General features: G+C 47.2%; 1 protein-coding gene across 1 annotated transcript in view; it reads left to right on the top strand.

The window, feature by feature from the left end:
- The window catches only part of HGD (homogentisate 1,2-dioxygenase), a 68125-nt gene extending 43736 nt beyond the window's left edge, over positions 1-24389 (top strand). The window contains exons 6-14 of the mRNA XM_004709794.2: positions 886-977; positions 3427-3461; positions 4428-4507; positions 5001-5100; positions 7124-7248; positions 10096-10200; positions 12710-12836; positions 19469-19650; positions 24033-24389. Coding sequence (XP_004709851.1) covers positions 886-977; positions 3427-3461; positions 4428-4507; positions 5001-5100; positions 7124-7248; positions 10096-10200; positions 12710-12836; positions 19469-19650; positions 24033-24179 — 993 coding nt within the window. The 3' untranslated portion in view covers positions 24180-24389. The remainder of the gene's footprint in view (positions 1-885; positions 978-3426; positions 3462-4427; positions 4508-5000; positions 5101-7123; positions 7249-10095; positions 10201-12709; positions 12837-19468; positions 19651-24032) is intronic.

Below are 24389 nucleotides of genomic sequence, written 5' to 3'. Positions count from 1 at the left end.
TCTCAAGTTCCTCTGGGCTCTTAATCTTTCTCATTCCATGGACCCCTTTGAGATTCTGGTGAAGCCTATGTTTCTAAATGTTTATACATCTATAACCATATCTATATTTATAAATTTCATAGAAATACGAAGAAGACAATTCTTCCAATATAGTTCGAAGATTTGTCCCCATGGTCAGCAGTTCAAACCTGCTTGCTGCTCCATGGGAGAGCTGCTCATAATGAGTCTCAGAAATCTTCCGCGGCAGATCTACCCTGTCCCTGTAGGGTCACTATGACTTGGTGTGGAACTTGAGTTTGGTTTTGAGGGGTTTCTTTTGGACATGAGCTCTGGTGGCACAGTGGTTAAAACACTCCACTGACAACCCAAACAATGTCAGTGGTTCAAACCCACCAGCTTCTCCAAAGGAGAAGTCTGCTCCCACACAGATGAGAGCCTTGGCACCCCCACGGGGGCAGTTTTACAGGGTCGCCGTGATCGGAATCGCTTCGATGACAGTAGCTTTGGTTTGGGCTGCTCACCCTCCCTGTTGCAGAGTTCCTCCCTAAACCTCCTACATGTCTAATCTTACCTGCCTCCGAATCTCTCCTTCAGGCTGATCTTAAACATCAATCTGGTCAAATGCCAAGTATGACCCAAAGCGCTGCACAGTCGCCAATTGAGACGACCCAGACTTAGGGACATGGCTGGCGGCTAATGTGAGCCACCACCTGTCAAACCTAAGTCAGTGAATTGCAGGTTCTCAGAGGCAGCCCAGGTCCCAAAGCTCCCATGTGTCCCAAAGGGACACTCTGGAAGGACCTAGGCTCTCAGGGACCAGGCGTGGGGGCTGGCCTCTGTGGCGTTGCTCCCATTCACATCCACTCTCATGCTCCTCCCTCCCAGGGTCTGCACACCTTGTGTGGGGCTGGAGACATCAAGGCTAACCATGGACTTGCCGTCCACATGTTCCTGTGCAACACCTCCATGGGGAACAGGTGAGGCTCCCAGGGCCAGGGCCGGGCCGTCCTATTTCCCAGGGGCTGTTGACCAGAGGTGAAGGCCAGTTGTTGCTCTCGCAAAATCACACGTGCACATGTACTGTTTCTAAGGTGGTTTTGTACCCCTCCTTGTTTCCATCTGAACTGACTCGTGGCGTAAACAAGGATGTGACATGACCATGCAAATCCATAGTAGTGAGAGGATCGAGCCCTGGAAGGTGGGGTTCATCCAAGAGGTGTTTGACTTTAACCAGAGTTGCATCAGAGGATCCTAATTCTAAATTTCTCAAGGGCTTCTCTGGAGTCCAAGCGTCATCTGGGGGCACAGGTCAAGCTGACAGATTGGTTTGGGGTGATACCTTTGGGTAAGTTGAAAATGCCTAAGTAGAGGAGCTTGCACATTGGCCTGTATGCTTTTAATTAATATGTGTGTGTATACATATGTGACATAGATAGAATTTCTGCTTTCTATTTGGAAAACAGATGATCACAGTGGCCTACCTCAGCAAACAGACTGCTTGCAGTCAAAGCTCAACCCCACTCTCTCTGACTGAGACCTTAGGGAAGTTGTTTAACTTCTATGAGTTACACATATCTCTGAGTCTGGCACAGAGCAAGCACTCAACAAACGTGAGCGATTATTACCTTCATTCAAACAAAACTCACATTCAACACCATCGTGTTGATTCTGACTCATAGCGACCCTGTACACAGGGTAGGAATGTCCCTGTGCGTTTCCAAGGCTATAACTCTTTATGAGATAGAAAGCCTGGTCTTTCTGCCTCGGAGGAGCTAGTGGATCTGAACTGCTGACCTTGCGGTTAGTAGCCCAATGAGTAACCATGATGCCACCAGGGTTCCTCTACCTTCATTGATTAGAGCTGTGTTGTACAGTCTTTACAGTGTTTTGCTATTGTTGTTATTCTTTCTATACACACCATATGAGTTCTTTTAAATACCGTCCCTATTTTACAGTCACATTCTTTTTCTCAACTTTGCACTTGTTTGTTTGCCTGGTTTACTGAGAAGGAGCTCTTCACTCACTATCTTCAGCCTGTATCGGTGATAAGGTGTTAATGTTAAGGAAGCTCATCATATCAGCAAGGCCCCCATAAATTTTTTTTATTTTATTTAAAAATCTCAGATTTTTAAAACTAAGATTCAGAAAGCCAGAGGTGACTCTGCGAAACCACCCAAATGCTGGTACTTACAGAGTTGATCAATACGGCCACTGAGCTTTCATCCCAGAGCCCTCGGGAGCATAGTGGATTACATGTTGGGCCGCTAACTTCAAGGTCAGTGCTTTGAAACCACTAGCTGCTCCATGGGAGAAAAATGAGGGTGTCTACTCTCGTAAAGAGCTATGATCCCGGAACCCACAGGAGCAGTTCTACTCGCTGTGTTAGTCTGGGTACTTTAGAGAAACAAATCCACAGAAACTCATATATGCGACAGTTTTATATAAAGATTAAGTGCTCATCAAGAAAACATTCCAACCCAGTGCTGCCCAAGCCCACAAGTCCAACATTAACCCATATGTCCAACACCAATCCACAAAGTCCTCCTCCATCTCACAAAACGCACACTATGATGCCGACTGCAGGAGGAAAGCTGAGTCAGTGAATGTGTAAGCATCTAAGTGCTGGCAGGGGTCACCACACGGCTGCTCCAGCACCCAGGGCTGCATCGGGGTAGGTCCATGTGGCTTCTCCTCAGGGATGTCTTACAGGAAGTGAGCCTTACCAGCTGAAGCCGGGAACTAGCTAAGGCAGCTGCACCCTAGTCTGACCATCAGAAAGCAAGAGACCAAAGAACTAGAAAGGCGAGGCTCGTTGAGCCATTTAACCCTCCACCCTTCAATTAACCTCACATGTGCTTATCGGCCAGGTTGGCACAATTAACTACCTCAGTCACTAAGAGTCAAAAATGACTCGCTGGCAGGTATTGGATTGAGGACCTTTAGTTAAACATTTGGCAAAAATGTACAATGGCCCAAGGCCCAGCCCCCAGCTCTGTGACAAGGCCCTGGAGAGCTACCTGAGGCTCAGCCTCACCTCAGCAGCCAAGCCCCCTCTCCGCTTGAGCCACCCACCTGCCAGGTGGCCTCTTGCCTGAGAGAACTTGCGTGTACTGTTCTCTCTGCCGGCAATGTGCCCCTTGTCCCAGCTGCGGATGACTTCAGTTATGTATCACACGTCTTTGCAGACTCTGTCGCTGCCGTCAGACCCCTATCCTTTCAGTCCTTGAACTTGTCCTTCACAGTGCCATGACAGTTGATGACGACATGGTTCTTGCTGTCGGACCCCCACTTGCTCTAAACTTCATGAGGACAGAGTCTGTGAGCCTTCCATTTCTCAGCCAGCACTAACAGACACTGTGGCGGGAGTTGCTTTGTCTAGATTGTGCTAAAACTGGACATCTCTGGTCTCACCTTTTTATCTTCCAGGTGTTTTTACAATTCTGATGGGGACTTCTTAATTGGTGAGTTCTGAAGATTGCAGACCCTTCACAGCTCATTGATCCTGCGTGGGAAGCTGCTTTTTCCCTTTTTCTTTCGTGTATGCCCATTCTTTCCCCTCACCTTCCAATCTGTCTGATTTCATTTAGTGCAATCGCTCAGCTGAGCTCTGAAGGCCAGAAGCAAGCCCTCGTGTGCCTCAAAGCACGAGCTGGATTGGCTGGGCTCTCTGTCTTGGCCCATCTCAGCTGGGCCTGCTTGATGTGGGACATATGAGTAGTTGAGAAGAAATGAAGGTTAATACTATGAAGTCACGAATTTATTAAAAGCATTCTATTTGTCTTCAAAAACCACCCAAGAAAAGACAGATTCTTGCTATCTGTAATTCATTGATATCTGTAATTTAAATACGCAATTTTCTAAGACCATCTAACAGGCAGTAGTGGGGAAAAGATGAGGTTTTCTGTTCCCAAAAGAATTATAGTCTCAGAAACTCACCGGGGCAGTTCTACCCTATCTTGCAAGGTCGCCCCAAGCCAGCAGTGACGCAATGGCAGTTAGTTTCGCTTTTGAAAAGTGCAGTTATCTGTTAGCGATGGCTCTGCTCTGCCCATTCTAGTTGGTGGCTTCAGTGTTTGTATGCTGACCGTAGACACAGGAAGGCCAGCCTCCCTCTGGAGCCATCAGAAACGAGTGGTCTGCCATCCTATGTCTGCAACCCTTTTTAGTCAACCCAGGGAATCATGTCGATCTAAGCTTCTTACCTGAAAACAACAAAAGGAAGCCAGTTTTTCTTTTTTCCTTCATGTGATTCTAGACCTTTCATCCCAATTGTCAGAAAACACAATCTGGAGATGGCGCGAGACTCAGTAAAGCTCCTGCCATGTGGAATGAAAAGACCACGATAGCTTGAGACTTAGAGCCTTGGCTCTGGGAAATGGCCCTCACACAAAAAGGCTTGCTCACCACTGCCCTGTCTTTTGTGTCAGTTCCCCAGAAAGGGACCCTTCTCATTTACACCGAGTTTGGCAAGATGCTGGTGGAGCCCAATGAAATCTGCGTCCTTCAGGTTGGTGAGGAGCCCCTTCCCCCTCCCTCTCCCCGCTGGGAGTTAGTGAGACCAAAGCATTCAGATGTTGCAGCTGCTATGCCTGGCGGTGAGGAGGGGGCTTGACTTCCCCAGAAGGCTCCAGGTGGAGAAGGGTACGCAGGCTTAGGTGTCGGCTCTGTTTTAAAATACCAAGCACTCAAGCACAGAGCTTGGTCGATTCTCTTTCTCAAATACTCATCTACTGTCTGGATTAGGTTGTTTCCATGGAGAGGGAATGAGGGAGGCTGTGCAGGTGAGTTTCTTCATAATGTGGCCAAACCAGGCCAAATGACAGATGCGCCTGGAAGGAGCTTGGGTCATAGATAGGGTGGGGAGCTGAGCCTTCCTCTTACCTCATGTTTAAGTGCATTGCCTACAGGGTTACTCGTGCCTGTGGGGCTGGAAGTGGCTCTGGGGAAGCTTCTTGACAACCACAGGTCTGATTTCTCGGTGTGTTTGTATCTCTTTCCAGAGAGGAATGAGATTCAGCATAGATGTCTTTGAGGAGACCAGAGGTTATGTCCTGGAAGTCTACGGCGTCCATTTTGAGTTACCTGACCTGGGACCCATTGGTAAACTTTACTATAATTCGCTAAGCCTCGACTGAGACACAGGGCACAGATGGAAGTTAAACTGCCTTCCCCTCTCACTAACTCAAATTTCCAATTTCCTGTCAAGGAAACTTCTTCTCCAGAACAAATGTAATTTGGCATTTCAGACATCTGCTCCCTGAGCCACCACCACCACCACCACCCCTGACCCGGCTTTCTTTTTTAGACCTCTAATTGTCTGAGGTTTCATGCACTATAGCGGACCGACTTATGAACTAAAACCTCCATTCATTAACCCCTCTGAGTGTCCACCCATCAGCTAGGCTCGGCACCCCTGTGCTGAGAATCACACAAGTCTCTTCTAAAATGAATGCGTTACAGAAAACAACCCAGGCCAACCCATTAGAGTTTTCTCTCTCGAGCAGCATATACAGCAGTGAAGAGCAAGGCTGGAGTCACTTTCTGCTTGAACAATGTGTGCTGCAAAGGGTGTACAAGTTCAAGGTATGGTAGACCAGGGCCACCAGAGGTAGCATCAGAGACCAAATGGCATTGAGCTTATTTGTGATGAGAAGTAAAGCGGAAAAAGAAAAGCTTAAGCAAAAGCCTGTGAGTGGGAAGAAGCTTCCTGAACAGGAGGGAGCTCGTTCCCCTAAGCTAATAACGGGCTGTGTATAAATAATAAAATGGGGAAACTAGGAGGTGTCTGGGACTATATTCCTATAGAGAGATGGGGACAAACGGAGGAAAGCGCATAGTCTAGAAACATCACATGCTTACTGAATACACGCCACAAAAGACCACACACTCAACCGGCAGAAAGGTGCACACCCAGGGCTAAGGAGGAGAGAGCAGCCACAGACCCTGGGGAGGCAGAGCAGAGCTTTCCAACTGAGCTCAGGCCCCTCCCACGCGTCTGGCAAGCTGGAGGGAGGACATGCGGGAGAGAAGTGAAGCGGTAGGAGGGGCTGCTCCCCAAACATCTCTTGGGATGAAAGGAGTGGCTGGAAAAATGGGCTCGGGTTTCATCTTCCACATGTTTCTTGAAGGTGGTGGCCACACCTCCCTCCTTTGTCAACAGCTTTTTAGAGTGGAAACAAGGACAAGCCAGGGACATGCCTTCTGGTCACTCCCTGGTGGGGTGGGGGGGTGATTCAAATCATCAGAGGAAAGTGGGAGGCAGCAGAGAGGCAGCTGGAGCCCTGGTGGGCTCCAGTTTGCTAGCTTGTCATCCTGCCCGCCACCGTTCTTCCCGCTTTGGTCTGTCTTCCTGTCACTTTGCCGTCAGCCTAGCCCCCGGGATCCATAGCACATGTACCCTCTGGAAAACAGATAATTCACTAACCAGCTGGGGCCTTCTGTGTTTGGACCCCAGGAGTCTGAAAATGATAACACACTCCCCAGGCCTCTCCTCTCAGAGTGAAATTGTGTTTTTGCACTTCTGCTTTTCACTTCGGGTCTTTTGATTTCTTGACTCCCTTTGGAGGGAACACTGGCTCCTAAGCAGAGGTAACAGGCAAATCCTGCAGCCTTTCTTCATGAATAGCAGTCTCGGATTTGTCAGGCCTGAGAGCAGCTCCCGAGTTCTGCCAGAGGAGCAGAGGTCTGCCTAGGGCAGCAGTGTGGAACTCTCCCTTCCCAAGATCAAAGGCACGAGATGATCTCTACAGTCACCCGGATTCCCTAGGAAGGGAACTATGCCTAGTGCCTGGTGCGCTATCAGCTCTTCTCTCCTCCCATCCCTGGCCTGTAGTGAGGAGATAGTGCCTGTGAGCACTTTGTAAGCCCCTCGCACTCTACAACAGCAGAAGGTGACGATGATGATTGTGGGTTATTGATTCCCACCCCCCACCCACCCACCACACCCAGGTCTCTAAATTCCTTGCCTCCCTAAAACTGAGAATGCAACGAAGCCTTTGAACAATGAAAGCAAATTGATGAAGGGATGCTTGACATGAAAGGCTACCCTCTCTGTGTGTCACGGGGGGCATCTCTCTGTGCGGTTTCACGGTGTCTGAAAGACTTTGGGGTTATTCTGTTCCAGGGGCCAACGGCTTGGCAAATCCTCGTGATTTCTTGATACCTGTTGCCTGGTTTGAAGATCGCCACGTGCCAGGTGGTTACACTGTCGTTAATAAATACCAGGGCAAGCTGTTTGCTGCCAAACAGGTAATGTCAGAGGGTCTGCAGGCAAGGAAGCGAATGAGAAGTGTGAGCACCTACTGTTTACCAAGGACAGTGTTTGGTGCCTTCCACTCCACCTCACCGTACCACGAAGGTCCTACCCACGGGGCCCTCGCGCCTTTGGAGCCTGGCAGCACAGCAGCTCCTGTGTCTGCCTGCATCCTCAAAGGAGAAGTGTGAGGCTGTCTGCTCCTGTAGAGACTGACTCTCTGGAAAGACAGCAGGGCCAGTTCGACTCTGTCCCCTCGGGTCACCCTACGTTGGAATCGACTCGATGGCAGTGGGTGTCTTTGGTTTGCTTTGCTTTGTTTGTAGTCATGAAAACAGACCACGTGGGGATAAGATTGACCCAGTGTCCCAATGAGTGGCAGAGTCAGTATGCAAACCCCTGTCTGTCTGACATCAGAGCTCTTTCCACTCACCGACCAAGGGACATCCTAGCAAATGTAGTTTTCCAGAGCTGTATGGAAGACATCACCTCCTGTAAGGTTCTGAAAGGGAAATGATTTAACAAACAGAGCAGCCATGAGTTATGTCTTCCAATGACCAACCGCCACAGTTGAAATACAAGCAATGGTGGCTATAAAACAAGTAGAACTAAGTTAATTAGTTTTGTATGATTTATACCATCACATATAAAAATGCATACCATCAAATACAAAGGAGTATAGTCTTTCTCCTAGAGTTCTTCTTAATATACTGTTTGTTTTCATATCATATATATAATAATCGATTTATAACGACTCCACTGCTGTCGAGTTGATTCTAACTCATAGCAACCCTATCGATCTGACTCATTGCCTCCGTAGGTTCCCAAGACTAATAACTCTTTACGGAAATAGAAAGCCTCATCTTCCTCCTTCCAAGTCGCTGGGGGTATATAATACACTAGATAAAATAATGTCATAAAAATCTATTAAAATATAAATCTTTGTAAAATATAACCTTACCATTATTTATTTGTTCTCATTCTGTTTCACTTATTGCTCTTATTTACCAGGCATGTTATCTTCCTTGGGCAGCATCTAGAGAGGAGGGCAGCAATCAGCAGAGGTCAAATAGTTTAGCACTTAAATGTACCTCCGGAGATGCACACACACTTAAATTGCCACCTTCCTATTCTCATTTCAAAGCCCGTGGGAATCACTTGCCTCAGAAACTCCCATTTAAAATGCAGATTCGTAGGTCCTGGGAATCTATATCCGAGCCGGGGACAGCGAGAGCAATGAAACCCCTGAGGACTCAGTGTGGAAATGGACAGGCACTTTAAGCATGTCTGCCCAGGTGACTCTGCCCATCACTTCACGGAGACCCACATCCTAGAATGGAGCCCTGGAGGTGTGATGCTTAAACACTTCTCTCCTAACTGAGCATTCAGCAGTTTGGACCCACCGGCTGCTCCGAGGGAGAAAGGGCCTGGTGGGCTGCTCCAGTGAAGATTCCTACCCAGGAACCCCCACGGGGCAGTTGTCCTTTGCCCTACAGGCTCGCTATGAGTCAGGAATGACTTGACACCAGCCAGCAGCTTGTTGGATTTCCACTTTCAAAGTAGACCGTCTGCTGCTTATTCTCTGTGTGAGTCCCCGCTGATCCATTCTCTCTTCTCTGCCCAGCTCTGTGCCCTGGGAGGTTGACCTACATGAATTATATCACTAGGCTCCCTAGCCAGCTGGCTTCTAGTGGGTTCAAGCAATGGTGGCACCCCAGGCAATTGGAGAGAGGAGGGAAAGGCAAGATGAAGCATTCCTTCCTCTGCTTCTACCCTCGGAGGGATTGTATTTCTGGAAGTGGCTGTGTGACCTCAGTTCCCATTAGGGAGCCCCTGTGATGTGCTGGATCCCAAAGAGCTCACGTCTACATCTCTTCCCAACTCTGTGTTCAGTGATGTCCCACTGGAAACTTAAAATCAACCATGTTGAGAATAGTCATGCCCTTACATTGTAAACGTTACAAACCAGGGCACCCAATACCACCCCCAACCCCACCAAAAGCTGGTTACTAAATATCTGCTAGCAACCACTGAGCAACCTCTTTCTCCCTGGTTCTAGCTCTTACTAGAGTCCTGTGTTAACATGTCCTCTCTTATCCTTGAGGCCTTAGAGTGTAACGTCATTCCACCATTGCTAGCCTTTGATATCTCAACATCTCCCGTCCGTTCACTTAACCCAACCATACTTCTGTGAGTCGTTAGACCATTCTGAGTCAGATTCCCTTTTAAGACAGATTTCTAGCTACTGTGGATACTATACTGCCTTTCTAAACAGAGCACCACTCTTCCCCCACCCAAGAGCAGGGCCGAGAAGCTTCGCCTTCTGGTTGCTCTGAAATCTCACTTCCCCTCAGAAACCTTCTCCCCTCTCTTGTGCTCATCAACCCAGACACTCTGAGTGGTGGAAGCCCCTCTGGACTGCAGTTGCCTGGAGGAGGATGCCAGCTCCTGCTCTCTGTGCCAGGAAACGCAGAAGGGGGCCCAGGCTATTTGAGAATCCACAGGTTCTCACAGTTGTGTTCAAAAGTGTTAAAAAGGCACTACTTGAAGGATGTGCTGTGCTGTGCTGTGCCATGCTGCTGCTGCTGCCACTGCACATGTGACCAGAAAACAGCGACAGCTTCTGAACTGGGAACAGAGGGCTAAGTGAGGGCCCAGTAGAGGAGGTGTGACGCCACCATGGAATGGTGCCGTGCTCTACTTCTCCATAGGGATGGAATCCTTAATTTATGAGGGGTGAAAAATCAAATAATAGAAAGCAAGCATGATGAAAAATCCGTACTGAGGGACACAGCTACAAAGCACCAAGGTTCTGTACCCTCCTTTCTACATTTTGTCATCAGGATGTCTCCCCGTTCAACGTGGTGGCCTGGCACGGGAACTACACGCCCTACAAGTACAACCTGGAGAACTTTATGGTGATCAACGCAGTGGCCTTTGACCATGCAGTAAGTTAGGACCCTTTCAGGACCGCTGGGGATTGGGTAACCTTTGGGTGGGATGGGCTCAGAGTATCCCTTTGACATTCATAGATTTAGTATGTCCTGTGTCACCCTGGGCTGGCCTCGATGCAGTCGCTCGTCTTGAGCTGGCCGGCATAGGAATTATTGGCAGCAAGGCTTTGATGGAGGAATCTGTTAGACAGCTATGGAGGGAGCCAAGCCAGACCCTCAACACTGACCTTGAACTCAACTTGGTTCTCGCAAAGTCTACTCACAGTGACACACACAGACGGGAGAAATTTGGTTTCGTTGCGGAAACTATATCCTCCAAAAGAAAGCCACCTGCTAATGCCAATGATACAGGACGAGGAAGGAAACTAAAGATTTGGAAAGATGCTGGCCTGATGTCTCCCAATTATCGGGAGGCCACTCAACTTGTCTTGGTGCCTCCAGCCTGGCTCTATTGAGCTGTGATGGAGTAGCCAATTTTCTTTTTAAGCCACTCGGAGCTTACATTTAAACCAAAGAAATTCTAGAGCATGAACTTGGTCAGATGTTTTACTCAGTTAAGGGGCCCCGAATAGGTCTCTGGTCTATTGCATAGACCCCCATGGTCCCACCTTCTTGATTAAGTGCTCATTCTGAGATCCTAGGGGAAAGGGCATTGTGCAGCCTGGGTTATCATCGATGAACTTATCTCACAAGCTGGAGGGATAATTAGAGCAGATGCCAGAGAACCAGAGACAAATAGATTACTCTGAACCCCTTCAACTTGTCCCCGGGGGGAACCAAACTACCTTTGTTGAAGAGCAGCACCTGTTAAGAAAGCCAAAGGGGAAAAAGAAAAAGGATCCTGGGACACTGATGGAACTTGGAGTCCCACTACCCTTTCTTTAATCGTTTCCGATCATTGCCCGCAACAGATGAGGTTAGCTTTGGTAGTAATAAGGGTTAGCTTTTGAATCTGAATTTATATAAGTCCCCTCTCCTTGTCCTGCTGCTGAAGTTATTCTTGCAAAATTCTAATCTGCTCATTCTACCATTGCATTCGAAAGCCTGTGCAGGTACCCCTGGGGTTGAGGATTAAGCCTGAGCTTTGGAGCATGGTGTCTGATGCTCTTCGCCATCTGGCCTTGAACTCACGTGCCAATACCACCTCTTGCCCTTCTCCCTGGCCAAGGCACCCTGGGCTCAAGCCTCCCCTCCACTCAACAAAAGCTCTGGCCACTTTGGTGTCTGCTGTTTTCTAGAATTAAATTTTCTTTCCTCCTTTTTTTCCTCTCTCCCCTCCTCCCCCTTCCCTCATTTTCTTTCTTCCTATTTTCCCTTCCCATCTTTATTCTTTTCTTTCCTCCCCCTGCCCCTCCATTCCCTTTCCGATTCTCCTGTTTATTTCTCTGCATCTACCTCAAATGTCACCTCTTTCTTGAAGTCTTGCGTGATCTTTTCGGGTGGCACGGTGGGTTACTTGTTGGGCTGCTAACCTTAAGGTCAGCAGTTCCAAACCACCAGCTTCTCCATGAGTGAAAGATGAGGCTTCCCACTCCCATCAAGAGTTACAGCCTCAGACCCACAGGGGCAGTTCTGTCTACCCTGTCCTATCGAATCAAGTCCCTGGCAGTGAGTTTGAGTCTTCAACACCTGAGATCTCTGTTTGGAAAGCTAGTGGGTCCAGGCATTTGGTGGGGACTGGTTGCTGCCCCTCATCCAGCTTCCTGCACCCCACCTTCAACTACTCTCAATTCTAAGGAGACAGGAAGCAGAGCTCAGTGGTTGCTTGCTGTTCTCGCTATGTCCCAAGTTGGCATGTGGAAGTTAACACGATGTTTTATTTCAAGTAAACTGAAGCTCCATTCTTTTCCGACTAGACTCCAACTTTGATGGAGTCTAAAGTTCTCTGAAAATCAGAATAGTGTCCCCCAACCTAGTCCCATCAATACTGCTACCCCCAAATGAATGAAATTTGTGATATAGTTTAGATTCGTGAGTCAAACAAGAATAAGAAAGCAAGGAAATCGCTCTCAGACTTCCAGCCCAACGCAGCCATCTGGAATCTCTGTTTCCCCAACGGGAGGCTCCTTCTCCATCTACGTGGGAGCCCGATGTCAGCTTATATCTATTTCTACCTTACTGGGAAGCGCTCTCTGCCCAGAGCGCTCTGCTACCCTTCTCTGCCCTGGTCATCCTGCCCTGACGTTGGAAGGCGGGACCACTGAGTACCAGGCCCCAGGGTTTTACATTGCTTGAGATTTGGTCTCAGCAGGGGGAAAGCTGCTCAGAATCCTCCTAGTAAGTGTTAATTCATTTTGCTTCTAGCCCAGCAAGAGAGGGAAAGCAGAAGAGTGATTATGGCACCACGGCCACAAGTCCAGACTTCTTAGCCTGGCTCATGTGCTTTGATCAGAAATTAGGCCGTCCCCTGGAAGCACCTTCCTGGGCGGGTGACTTGGGTGGCATTGTCCAGTCCCCTCGCTTGTGTGTATCCTGTTCTCAACCTCTCCTTGCGCCCTCACAGGACCCATCCATTTTCACTGTGTTGACTGCCAAGTCTCTCCGCCCTGGAGTGGCCATCGCTGATTTTGTCATCTTCCCACCTCGCTGGGGGGTCGCTGATAAGACCTTCAGGCCTCCTTATTATCACAGTGAGTCTCTCTGTCTGGAAAACACAGCCAGCAGAGCAAAGCCTTGAACGGAGTAGCGTGTGGCCTGCTCCCGTGGCGACATCTTGCCCGGGGTATTTCTGCCTTGAGTACAGGATCCAACCTGCTGGGTTCTGGTGCTTCAGCTCAGACACTAACTGTGCCAAAGCACAGCTTCCACACAGTGTCGGGAATGTGTTGACTCTGAGAAGGAGTCTGGTTTCTGTGGCCCCAAAGAGAGGCTGGCAAGTGGGACCTTCCTTGACGTGGAGATTTCGTTCTGTTTTTAATCTGCTTCTTCTGGGGGAGGGCGTGAAGATGCTAGAGATGTTGTTAGTTAATTAGTCTGCTGTTTGGGGAAAGCTCATTATCTAAGTCTGGTTCGAGAGCTAATGAGATGTGCCTTCTCCAATTATTCTGGTGGGGTTAAGCCGACTGCAGTCTGTCCTAGGGATTGGACGCTATTCGGGCCTTTGTTGCCTAGAACAAAACCCCAGCCCCACTGCTCGGGAGTCTATTCCAATTCACATCAACCCTCCATAGGGCTCCCAGGGCTAGAAATCTTCCTGGGGACAGAGAGCTTTGTCTTTTTCCTGCACAGCTGCTAGTGGAGTTGAGCCACTGACCTTGTGGTTAGCGACCCACCACTTACCTGACAGTGCCACTAGGACGCCTTATTTTTATCACCACCACTACTAATAGCTAACAGTTATTGATCATTTTATGTTACCTTGTTAGTCAGTCTTTAATCTTTATGACAGCTGAAATAGATAAATGGCATTGTCATTCCTCCTATATTGTCAAGGTTGAAAACTGAGACAAGAAGAATTAACTAGAATGTTCATGGCCTCAGAGCTGGTTATCAGTACCAGTTGTTGTTGCACTGTTTCAGATTGATGGCATTTCCATGTCTTCAGAGTAGAGCTATGCACCATCAGGTGCCCAAAAGCGTTTCTTCTGAGCTGCATCTGAGTGTATTTGAACCATCAACCTTTTGGCAAATAAGCCAAGTGCTTAGCCACTTGTACTGCTCAGGGAAAGTAAGAGGGTGGGATATAGCTGCAGGTGGTCTGATGCCAGAGCTGAAAGTCATGGCCACCCGTTGCCATGCCTACCACAGTACGTGTACATAGAGCTCTAGAAAATTCTGAGGTTCATTTCAATGGAAACTTCTAGTCTGCTCCTAGACTAAACCGATTTTACAGTCTCAAAAACACTAAGGAGCAATGCTACTCTACCTTATAGGGTTGCTATAAATTAGATTAGACTTGAAGGTATGGCTTTTCCTTAATTACAGAACCCCTCCTCTCTATGTTTGTATGCACCAGCTTCTGGGTGCCAAGTATCAACAGTGTGGCACAGAGCACTACGTAGGTGATTGTGGTATTTGTAGAGGGCAGGGAAGTAAAGTCCTCATGACCACTTCATGGTCCAGTGACAGCACTTTTTTTTCCCCCTGCATGACACTACAATCGTAGAGAAAAGGAAACAATTACATCATTACAAAGATAATAGATGCTTTGTGACTGGAGTCGTCATTGTAGCTCTGTCCTTTCTCAAGAGTGTCAGACCCGTCGAGAGTCCTCCTCACTGTTATTTTCCTGGAAGTCATTCCCTTCAAGCACCTGCTGTCACCCAGAGAGACTGGCTCTGGCTTGTAGCCTGTACAGCCAATGCTCGCCCTGGATACTTTAGTAATTCTTTGTGACCTTCAGATATAGTGCTTCTCAATGTGTAGCATGGAGCAGAGTCACCCAGAGTCCTTACGAAGACACAGACCCCTGGGTGCCATCTCTGGTTCCATAGGTCTAGGCTGAGGCCTAAGAATTTGCATTTTTGACCAAGTGGTGTTCATGCTACTGTTCTGGGGACTATACTTTGAAAACATTCCCAAACTAAACTCAACCCACTGCCCTTGCGTCCATTCTAGCTACTACCTAGAATAATGTTGATTTTATTTTTTAAGCATATTTTTCAAGGCCTGTCCCCAGAGAGTTTAATTAGGTGGCTTGGGAGTAGTACCGAAAAATCTGCATTAGCAAGGCAGACAAGCTACGGGATTCTGATGGAGGCGGTCTATACATGGCTCATTGAGAAGCACTGGCCTGAGGCTTGCTTCCCCATCCATCTAGGTAGCGGGATCAGGGTAGGGTCCAGGTATGTATTCTTTTTATTTATAACAGTTTTATTGCCATATAATTTACATATCATACAATTCAATGGTTTAAACATATTAGAAGAGTTATGTTTTGTATGATTTTCTGTACATGAAATCCAACAGACAGTAACTGGATTGATCATTGCCTAGGGGGATGGCAGGGGAGGATGTGGGGAATGGGAAATGGGTAGCTAACAACGAATATGAGACGGGGGAAAAAAGTGATGCAAGGATCATCCATTTTAGAACATTTTCTTCATTCGTATACTCACGATTATTAGCTACCCATTTCCCCCTAACCACCCCTGCAAAAACCCTAAGAAACTGTTAATCCAGTTACTGATTTACCTATCCTAGATTTCAAATACAGGAAAACATACAAAAATAAATCCCAGCAACAATAACAAAGTAAAACAGAGAAAAAACTTCAATCATCAAGAAAGTAGAAAATAATAAAAAACGGAACAAATTTTAAATGGGTCAAAAGGGAGTAAAAATGATAAAGCATTGGATTTTAACCTAACTACATCGGCATTAGTTCACTTTCCAGTGGTCTCGATCTGATATTCATGTCCCTGGACCCTGATCAGATTATGTAACTACCACAGAGGGTTAACCCACATGAGGCTTCTGCAAATGGATTTTGGACTTCCACTGTCATCCATCGCTTTCTGCAAATGGTGTACTGAGAATTAAAGCTCTAATACAGTTCCCTCCTTTAGTCTCGTATTTTATTTACAATCCTTAGATCACATAGGCTGGTGTGCTTCTTCTGTGTGGACTTACCTGACATCTCACTTAGATGGCTGCAGATGCTATCCTTTCTGATAGCCAGGCACCATCTACTTTCGTTACCACACTTTGCTATAGCACCCATATTTTCAGTGATCTCTTCATGAGAGCAAGTATCAAGTACTGACTATAGACATACTCTTTTCCCACCATATTACTCCACAGAAAGTGGAGCACAGGTTAGGGACTCAACAAATATTTGTATCTCCACGTGAGTGCTTCTGGGAGTGAGGGAAAAGAGCACTGGCCGCGGGGAACCGAATGACCTCCATTAGGGAGTGAGTAAAGAATTCCAAAGAGGAAGCAGTTCATTTTTCACCTTCGTCAGTCGCTCTTGAGCCCAGCATGTCCTGGATGCACAGCTGCTGTCCCTAATTTTTGTAAAGGGGCTGATTCGAACTAGTTTGGTTCTGTACTAAACAAAAGGCTCTTGACAGAATCCTTAAATTGTGTTTGTGGCTCAGGCTGCCTAAAGTAGTCTTGTGAAATACTTGCTACACTTTTGTAATGACTCTCAAGTAAATTGGACTCTAGGATTGAACTCAGATAGGTATGGCTGCACAGAGTCAGTTGGAAAAATCCCCAGAATCCCCAGTTGGAAATTAGTTGGACCAGAGATATTAAAAATATTGCTTTAGCAATAAAAAATCTTTATACTTTGATATGGCTTTAAAGAAGTGGGAAATCACTTCTGCAAAATATCGCCTTCAGTTATCGTAATGCACTTTACTCATGAAGTGGATTCAGCGTTAATCAGAAAGACAAGGTCTACCCTCCTACTGTCCTTTGAAATATTGAAAATGATGTAGAAATGTCATCACCAAACTCCTTGCTGCCTAAATTCATATGTAGATCAGAGTTGAATTCTGCTCTGCTCTCTTCTTAAAATTAAACCATGAAGATGACCCTGGGGTACGTAAACAGAATGAGGAGCAGGGCAGCACAGCGAAGTCATGAGCCAAACTGCCCTGAAATGTGCTTCCTTTCCTCTCTGTGAAGAAACAGGGCTGTGAGCTGGACCTTGCCCTTCTACGCCCTCCTTGTCTCTGTAGGAGTCTGGAGCAACTTTCTGGTTTATGAGCAGGGTCAGTGTGCCTGCCTAGTCAATTGCAGAAATACTTTGACATTTAGTTATACTTTATCAACAAGGCAAGACAAGTATGCATCATGTCAACTCTTTGACTTTGCAAAGGTTGCCAATGCCATATCTCCCTACCGGGACCCTGGTTTGTACTCTTAGCATTCTCATGAGATAGAATCTAGAGTAAGGGCTATGTCTTACTTGTCTCTGTATTGAGTGCTAACATGGTGTCTAATAATCAGAATAGTTGGGTGGGCTGGTGAATAGGATAGGCAATGAAAGGATGGATAGATGGGTGGGTGGGTTAGATACATTGATGGATGGATGGACAGAGGAAAGAAGGAAGTAGGAAGGAAGGAACAAACAAAGGATGAGTGGCAAAACGCCTCGGTTTGCTCTTTAAGTTTTGCTTTACTTTAATAGGAATAAAGACTAGGGTGGTGGGGGTATAGTGATTATTCTCAAATTGTGTGTGACTCCAAAAAATACAACTAGGACAAACACACTTGGGTGAAGATAAATTTCCATTTACTATAAGAAAGAGCTGGGGGAGTGGGGGGGAATGAGGAGCTGATACCAAGGGTTCAAGTAGAAAGTAAATGTTTTGAGAATGATGATGGCAGCAAAAGTGCTGGACACAGTGGATGGATGGATGGACTGTGATCAGAGCTGTACGAGCCCCCAATAAAATGATTAAAAAAGAAGAAGAAATTGCTTTTAACACTCAGAGCTATTCAATAATATGATAGGTTGCTTTGTAGAGAGCTTTCATTCACAGGAGGCATGCAGGCACAGCTAAGGAGATATTCTGTCAGGTATTACCTAGAAAACACTTCTGAATTAAGTACAAGTAAAGCTCTCTTCCCATTTTAAATGATGGGTTTCTGTGGTGAGAATGTCGATGAAAACAAAAAGAAAGGAGTAAATCTAAGAGAAAATGTTAAGAATAAAAGTGTAAGATGGTATCAGATTTAAATCCAGAAGATCGGATTTTTATAATGTAGGGAATTTATAAGGATTCCTGGGGGAACAGTGGTTAAGTGCTCAGCTGCTAACCAAAAGGTGGATAGTTTGAATTTATCAGCTGCCCTGCAGGAGAAAGCGGTGCCCATCTGCTTTCCCCTTTAAAACATGTGGGTGGTTCTTCTCTGCCCCACAGGCTCCTGGCAGGTCAGAATCAGCTCAATGGCAATGAGAGAGTGTTTGTAGACTGCTTCACAGATAGCAAGATGTTCGCACACAAATCATTTGCTAATCGGCTCCAAGTCTGGGGTTCTTTTGATTACGTCACCTCTCTATCAACACCCACACCCCACTTCAGCTTTCCAGACTAGGTGATGCCAGTACACCCGAACCAAGTCCAACTCATAGGCAACCCCATGTATTTGAGTGTTCAACTGCTCCATTGTGTTTTCTTGTCTATAATCATATATATATATATATATATAAATAGTTTTTATGATATAGCTTACACATTCCAATTTATCCATTCACATACAATTCTGTTGTTCAATCCCATTGGGTGGGATTGATTATTCAGTCACCGATGCTATCTGCTCCCCTTTCCCACCCTCCATACCCCCCTCCCTACTCCCCTACCCTCAGGGAAACACCCCTGCTGTCACCGACTCTGAGGAGTCACCCATCTTGTCCTTTCTGGACAGAGCTATCCTGAAAACACAAATGAACGTACGCTAATCTAACGTGGTCAGTGAGGTAAAACACAAAAGAAAAAAACAGATGCCACATTTCAAGTCAGAAAAAAGCTGAATTCATGAAGCTTAAAAAAAAAGCACATAGTATGGGGAGGCCATGGCTCCAGTCTTAACGAAGCGATCGTCGGGTCTTCCTTCGCAGTGCCTCTGCGTGGGCTCCAGCTGCCAGCTTGAAGGGCTATCGCAGCGCTCCACCGAGGGTCGCGCTGTGAGTTAGCATCAACTCGATGGCAGTAAGCTTGACTCAGGGCTCTTGGTGACACCACACAAAGGAGACTGTTGAGAAGGGGATTGGACCCGGGAGAAAAGAGACCTTTGACATGGGGCTGTAAGCCTAGATGACGGGAATGCATTCGCTCTTTGGTATAATTTACATTTTCATTCTTATTAACATTCTTGTCTGGGCCCAAATGTTCTTAAGACCTAGCCTAATTTCTCCCAGCTACTGGCATGCAAGACCTCTGATAACCCACCTGGGCACGGAACAAAGCTTTGCCTACCAAGACTTCCCCACTGATGAGCGCTCTGTGGGGATCATTTGGGGGATCTGTATTCTTTACTCAGTGTCCCTGAGTGGTGTCGTTAATGCATTCAGCTACTAGCCGAAAAGCCGAGGTTCAGTTCTACCCACGGGCACCTCAGAAGAAAGGCCTCGTGAGCTACTTCTCAGAAATCAGCCATTGAAAACTGTTCTAAAACACAGGCATCCCCATAAGTCAGAGTGGACTGGACTGCGTCCGGTTTACTGGTTGTCCCTTAGGAATCCTGTCAATGTTATTAGACTTGCCTGTCCTCTTAGCACCCTGTCGATATAATGTTCGAGTGCCTTTTGGTGTTTTCCGTGTCTTGTCTCGGATTATAAAACCTATTATGACTTGATCCTTCCCAGGGAACTGCATGAGTGAATTCACGGGACTCATTAAAGGCCGTTATGAGGCAAAGCAAGGTGGCTTCTTGCCAGGAGGAGGCAGCCTGCACAGCGCCATGACCCCCCATGGACCTGATGCCGACTGCTTTGAGAAGGCAAGCAAGAGCAAGCTGGTCCCCGAGAGGATTGCCGACGGCACCATGGTAAGCAAGTTACATACCAAGCACCTGCTGGCTCTTTTCGTATTTCTCCAAAGTCACAGAGGAAGAACCAGGGGAAGAGAGTGTGTGGCTCTGTGGGTCTGTTCACATGAGAGTATGCATAAGCCCCTTGAGTGTACACTAATGAGACTGCTGGCGGGTGTGGCAGAAAGAGCACCGATCTTACAAGCCAAACCAGGGTTCAAGACCAAGCTCCTAGTGCCTGTGTGTCCTTAGACACGTCACTTAACTTCTCCGGGCTTCATTTCCCCCATCCTGAAGACCATTCAAACCAGCAGATGCCTGTGTGTTAAGAGCCTCGCGTACTGCAATTGCAACGCTATGCAAATGTAAGGTGATATTCTGAAGACTATCCGGAGTGCCTGCCCTAATCTGCATGCAGCCTGGTGCATACCTTCTGTCTCGGAGTCTTCTGCTTTTTGAAGTAACCCTCCAGGGTCACAGTCGCACAGGGAGGCAGGGAGGGGCAGGAAGCCTTTGCCTCGTGGTAGTCAGGGCCTGTGAGCAGCAGTGCTCATCGGCTTTCTCCTTGTCCTTTGCTTTGACACGCATGAAACTGATGGGAGTTAAATCCCTGTTTGGTATTCCTCCCGTGTCAGGCCGTAAACATTGAGGCGGAATACAATTGCAGTTGGCTGCGGTACTTGATTTGATTTCTGCGTTCTTGGAGGTAGACTTTTTTTTTTTAAGACCACAAGGAGTCGTTTTATTCTAAATCATATGCAGATTTGCTTTACATTTTTAAACAGATGCCCCCGTTGCTACCTAACTGTAAAATCCATAGCACTAGCTTGGACCTGGCTGACTGCATGCCTCGCTTGCAAATGACCATTATCACTTCTTCTAGCTGAGGCAGGCAGGCTGGAGTCCCGGAGTTGTCCTGGAGGGGGCTAGTGCAAAGCATCTCATCAGCTTGACCTTGGCACAGCCTTGACCCACAATGGCTTCTATGGGAATTCCTGTCCAACCCCTACATCCCTGTAAGATGCAGCTTCCACAGTCTCAGTTCATTTCAGCCTCTGCTATCCTTCTGGGGATGCACAAGCCACCCCGAGGAGCCACTGCCTAGCACTGGGTGCCCCAAAGTGGCTTTGGATAGGCAGTGTCCCAGAGAGGAGTGTTCTGGAGTGGTGAGGTCCAAGGCAAGGTTGTCTTCATGAGGAGTCTGGAGCGCTAAGGGGCCCAGGGTTCTCTCCTGTGTAATGAGAAGAGAAGGGGAGGCAGAGGTGGGGCTACTGGAGAGCCAGGGAGCAAGGACTACCTGGTGGGGGAGGGTGTGCCATTACACCTTGACCCAACTTCCGACCTCCAGCACCTTTTCCAAATGCAGGTTTCCCGGAAATTACAGTGTTCCTATGAAAACAAACTGGAGTAGCGCGTACACACCAAAAAGCAAACCAAACCGAACTCATGGCCATCGAATCCATTCTGACTTCTAGTGACCCCATAGGACAGCATAGAACTGCCCCTGAGAGTTTCCGACACTGTAGCTCTTGAAGGGAATTGAAAGCCTGCTCTTTCTCCAGTGTAATACCTGTTGGATTTGAACTGCTGACCCTGCAGTTAGTAGCCCAATGCGTCACCACTTTGACACCAGGGCTCCTAAAGCATAGAAACAATTGTCATTCATTGTATGGGAAACTTTGTGAGCCTTCCTAGACCCCCAATCCGTACCAAAGAACACATAAACCCTTTAACACCGACACAAAATCTTCACAGGCACCATTCAAAGTCATGGCAGTATAAAAGCCTTTCTGGATTTATTTCTTCTTTCTTTTTCTAAACGTTTAAATCTTTCAAAGGCTGCAGAATGACTGGTGGGTTCGAACCACCGACCTTATGATCAACAGCTGTCAGATATCTTTTGAAAGCAGAAAACAGATATTAACGTGGATCTTGGTTAAAAGGGAAGTGGAGTAAAGTGGACTTTGAAAAGGTGGGGGGTCTCAGTACATGACTTAGGTCCCTCTGTGTATTTGATCCATCTTCTGGTTCGGAGCCATTCACTTGCTCTAATGCTATCGGCCTGGCTCAGCTGGAGCGTTTGTGACCCCAGCCAGACAGCAGGCCTCCTGAGCACCAGATGACCATGATCACGGGCGCGATGAGGACCCTTCTTTCTGGATAGAGCTTTACAAGGATCTCCCCCGCTCCCGACCTCCAGCTGTGCGGAAACTGGCGGGGATGAGCACCCCTGTGGTCTCAGGCAAAAAACAAGTGGACGCATTCTGCAATTTCATTATCTTCCTTTGCCCATCTCTATATATTTGGTTAAAATTTCCAACAAGGAGAATAGGCAAGAATGTGTGTTTCGCTTGTTTTACAAGCCATGGGAGCTCAGGAAATCAGCCTTTGGCGCAGGTGGCCTGTGTGCATAGGATGCAGAGTGTTGGACTGGTCCTTCTTCTGCACAGCAGCACTGTCCACAACTGAGACCCATTTCAACGTCTGACAGGACTTTTATTTTTATTTTTTTTTGGTGGGGAGTGGGGGGTAGAGCGGAGTAGACTGTAGGATTTTTTTTTAAAAAGATCATTTTATTGGGCACTCTTACAACTCGTATAACAATCCATACATCGATTGTATCGAGCATATTTGTACATATGTTGCCATCATTATTTTCTAGACATTTACTTTCTATTGAGCCCTTGGTATCAGCTCCTCTTTTTTCTCCCCTCATCCTACCCCCATGACTCCTTGATAAATTATAAATTATTATTATTTTCATATCATACACTGACTGCTGTCTCCCTTCCCCCATGGTTTCTGTTGTTCATCCCCCTGGAGGGGGGTGTGTGGCTATGTGTCGATCATTGTGATTGGTTAACCCTTCCTCCCCTCCTCTCCCCACCTACTTCCTACCCTCCTGGCATTGCTACTCCCAATCCTGTTCCTGATTCCATGTGTCTCCGATCTCTTATCTGTACCTGTGGACCTGCTCCAGTCTAGTCCAAAGTGAGAGGCAGCACTGGGGTCATGACAGTGGGGGGTAAAGAAGCCTCAAGGAACCAGAGGAACACTGTGTTTCATCGGTGCTTTACTGTGCTCTGGTTGACTCATCCCTTCCCCGTGACCCCTCTGTGGGGGGGATGTCCCACTGTCTATAGATGGGCTTTGAGTCTTTGCTCTGACCCCCCTCGTTCTCCACAATATGTTGTTGTTTTCCTGAGAGGACTTTTGAAAGTACCTCAGACAGTCTCCCTCCTCCCTCTCCTTGCTCTGTCTCCTTTTCCTTCCCCGGCTGTCTCTTGGAGGAAGTCAGAGCCTGGGAAAGCGGCCTCACAGCCCAGCTCTGCCACTTCTTCGGTTTGATTTATTGTGGTAAAAGACATAATAAAATTGGTCCTTTGATCCATTTTTAGGTGAGGTTTTCACTGGCATTAATGACATTCACAACTCTATGCACCTATCAGCACCATCTATTTCCAAAACATCATCATCATCCCAGACAGACATTTTGACCCCAGGAAGCAGAGCTCTGTTTTCTTTGCTCCCTGCAGCCCCTGGGGACCTCCGATCTCCTTCCTGCCTCTGTGATTTCACCGGTTCCAGATATTTCACATAAGTGGGATTATGTGATGTTTGTCCTCTCATGTCTGACCCATTTCACTCACCATTATGTTTTCAAGGTCCATCCATATCGTAGGAGGTGCTAGAATTCCATTTCCTTTTATGGATGGATAATGTTTCTTTGTATTGTTTCTTTATTCATCTGTTGGTGGAGACTTGAGTCGTTGCCACCTTTAGTCTGAGCCTTCTTGCTCCCTTCTCCTTAGACCCATTACCACCGAGTCAATCCCGGCTCAGAGCGACCCGACAGGACAGAGTAGAACTGCCCCCTAGGGTTTCCCAGGCTGTAATCTTGACAGAGACAGACTGCCACATCATCCTCTCATGGAACAGCTGGTGGGTGCCAACCTCCCATCTTTCCTTTAGCAGCTGAATGCTTACCCACTGCACCACCAGGGTTCCCAACAGACAAATCATCTCCTATCTCTGAGCCTTAGCTGCCTCTTCTGCAAGGGTGGGAGGAGCAAGCTGCTTCGTAAGGACATGGGGAATCCGCTCAGAACCCTCCCTCCTCTGCCCTTCGAGTCAGCTTTGCTTCATAAGCTGTGAGGACAATGTGAGCTGGCGCCCAATTCCAGTTGGCACAATAAAGCTTGAGGCTCTGAGCCATTGAAGGTCTTGTGTACAAGTTCTCACCAGCTTGCCAGTGGCAGCGCTAGAGACATGACCCAGGGCTGGCACCTGTTTATCTTCCTCAAAGACTGTGCCTACCCACTTTCCTCTTGACATCAGATCAGCTATGTTTTATAGACTATCTCACTCCTTCTTCCCCCACCCACCTCCATGTCCTACAGGCATTTATGTTTGAGTCGTCCCTAAGTCTGGCTGTCACCAAGTGGGGGCTCAAGATTGCCAATTGTATGGATGAGAACTACCACAAGTGCTGGGAACCTCTCAAGAGTCACTTCACCCCCAACTCCCGGAATCCAGCAGCACCCTAGAAGATTTCTAGCACACGGGAGAATGGATTTGCAGTTTTCCTCAAGAATCTTGGGCCCTCGAGTAGAATTGGAGGAAGGGCCTGGTCAAAATGAGAATTAACTTTGTCTCTGCCAAGTAACATGAAATATTTGCAAAAAAAAAAAAACATGCTTGGAAAATTCTATGGCTGACAGTTTAATTACTCAATAAATAATGTCTGCTGTTTTGTG

Source organism: Echinops telfairi, unplaced genomic scaffold (genome assembly GCF_000313985.2).
Source record: "Echinops telfairi isolate 266 unplaced genomic scaffold, ASM31398v2 ScPeMD7_3509;HRSCAF=4178, whole genome shotgun sequence".
In the NCBI taxonomy this organism is placed as follows: domain Eukaryota; kingdom Metazoa; phylum Chordata; class Mammalia; order Afrosoricida; family Tenrecidae; genus Echinops; species Echinops telfairi.
This window is presented reverse-complemented; position numbering and strand designations above follow the sequence as displayed.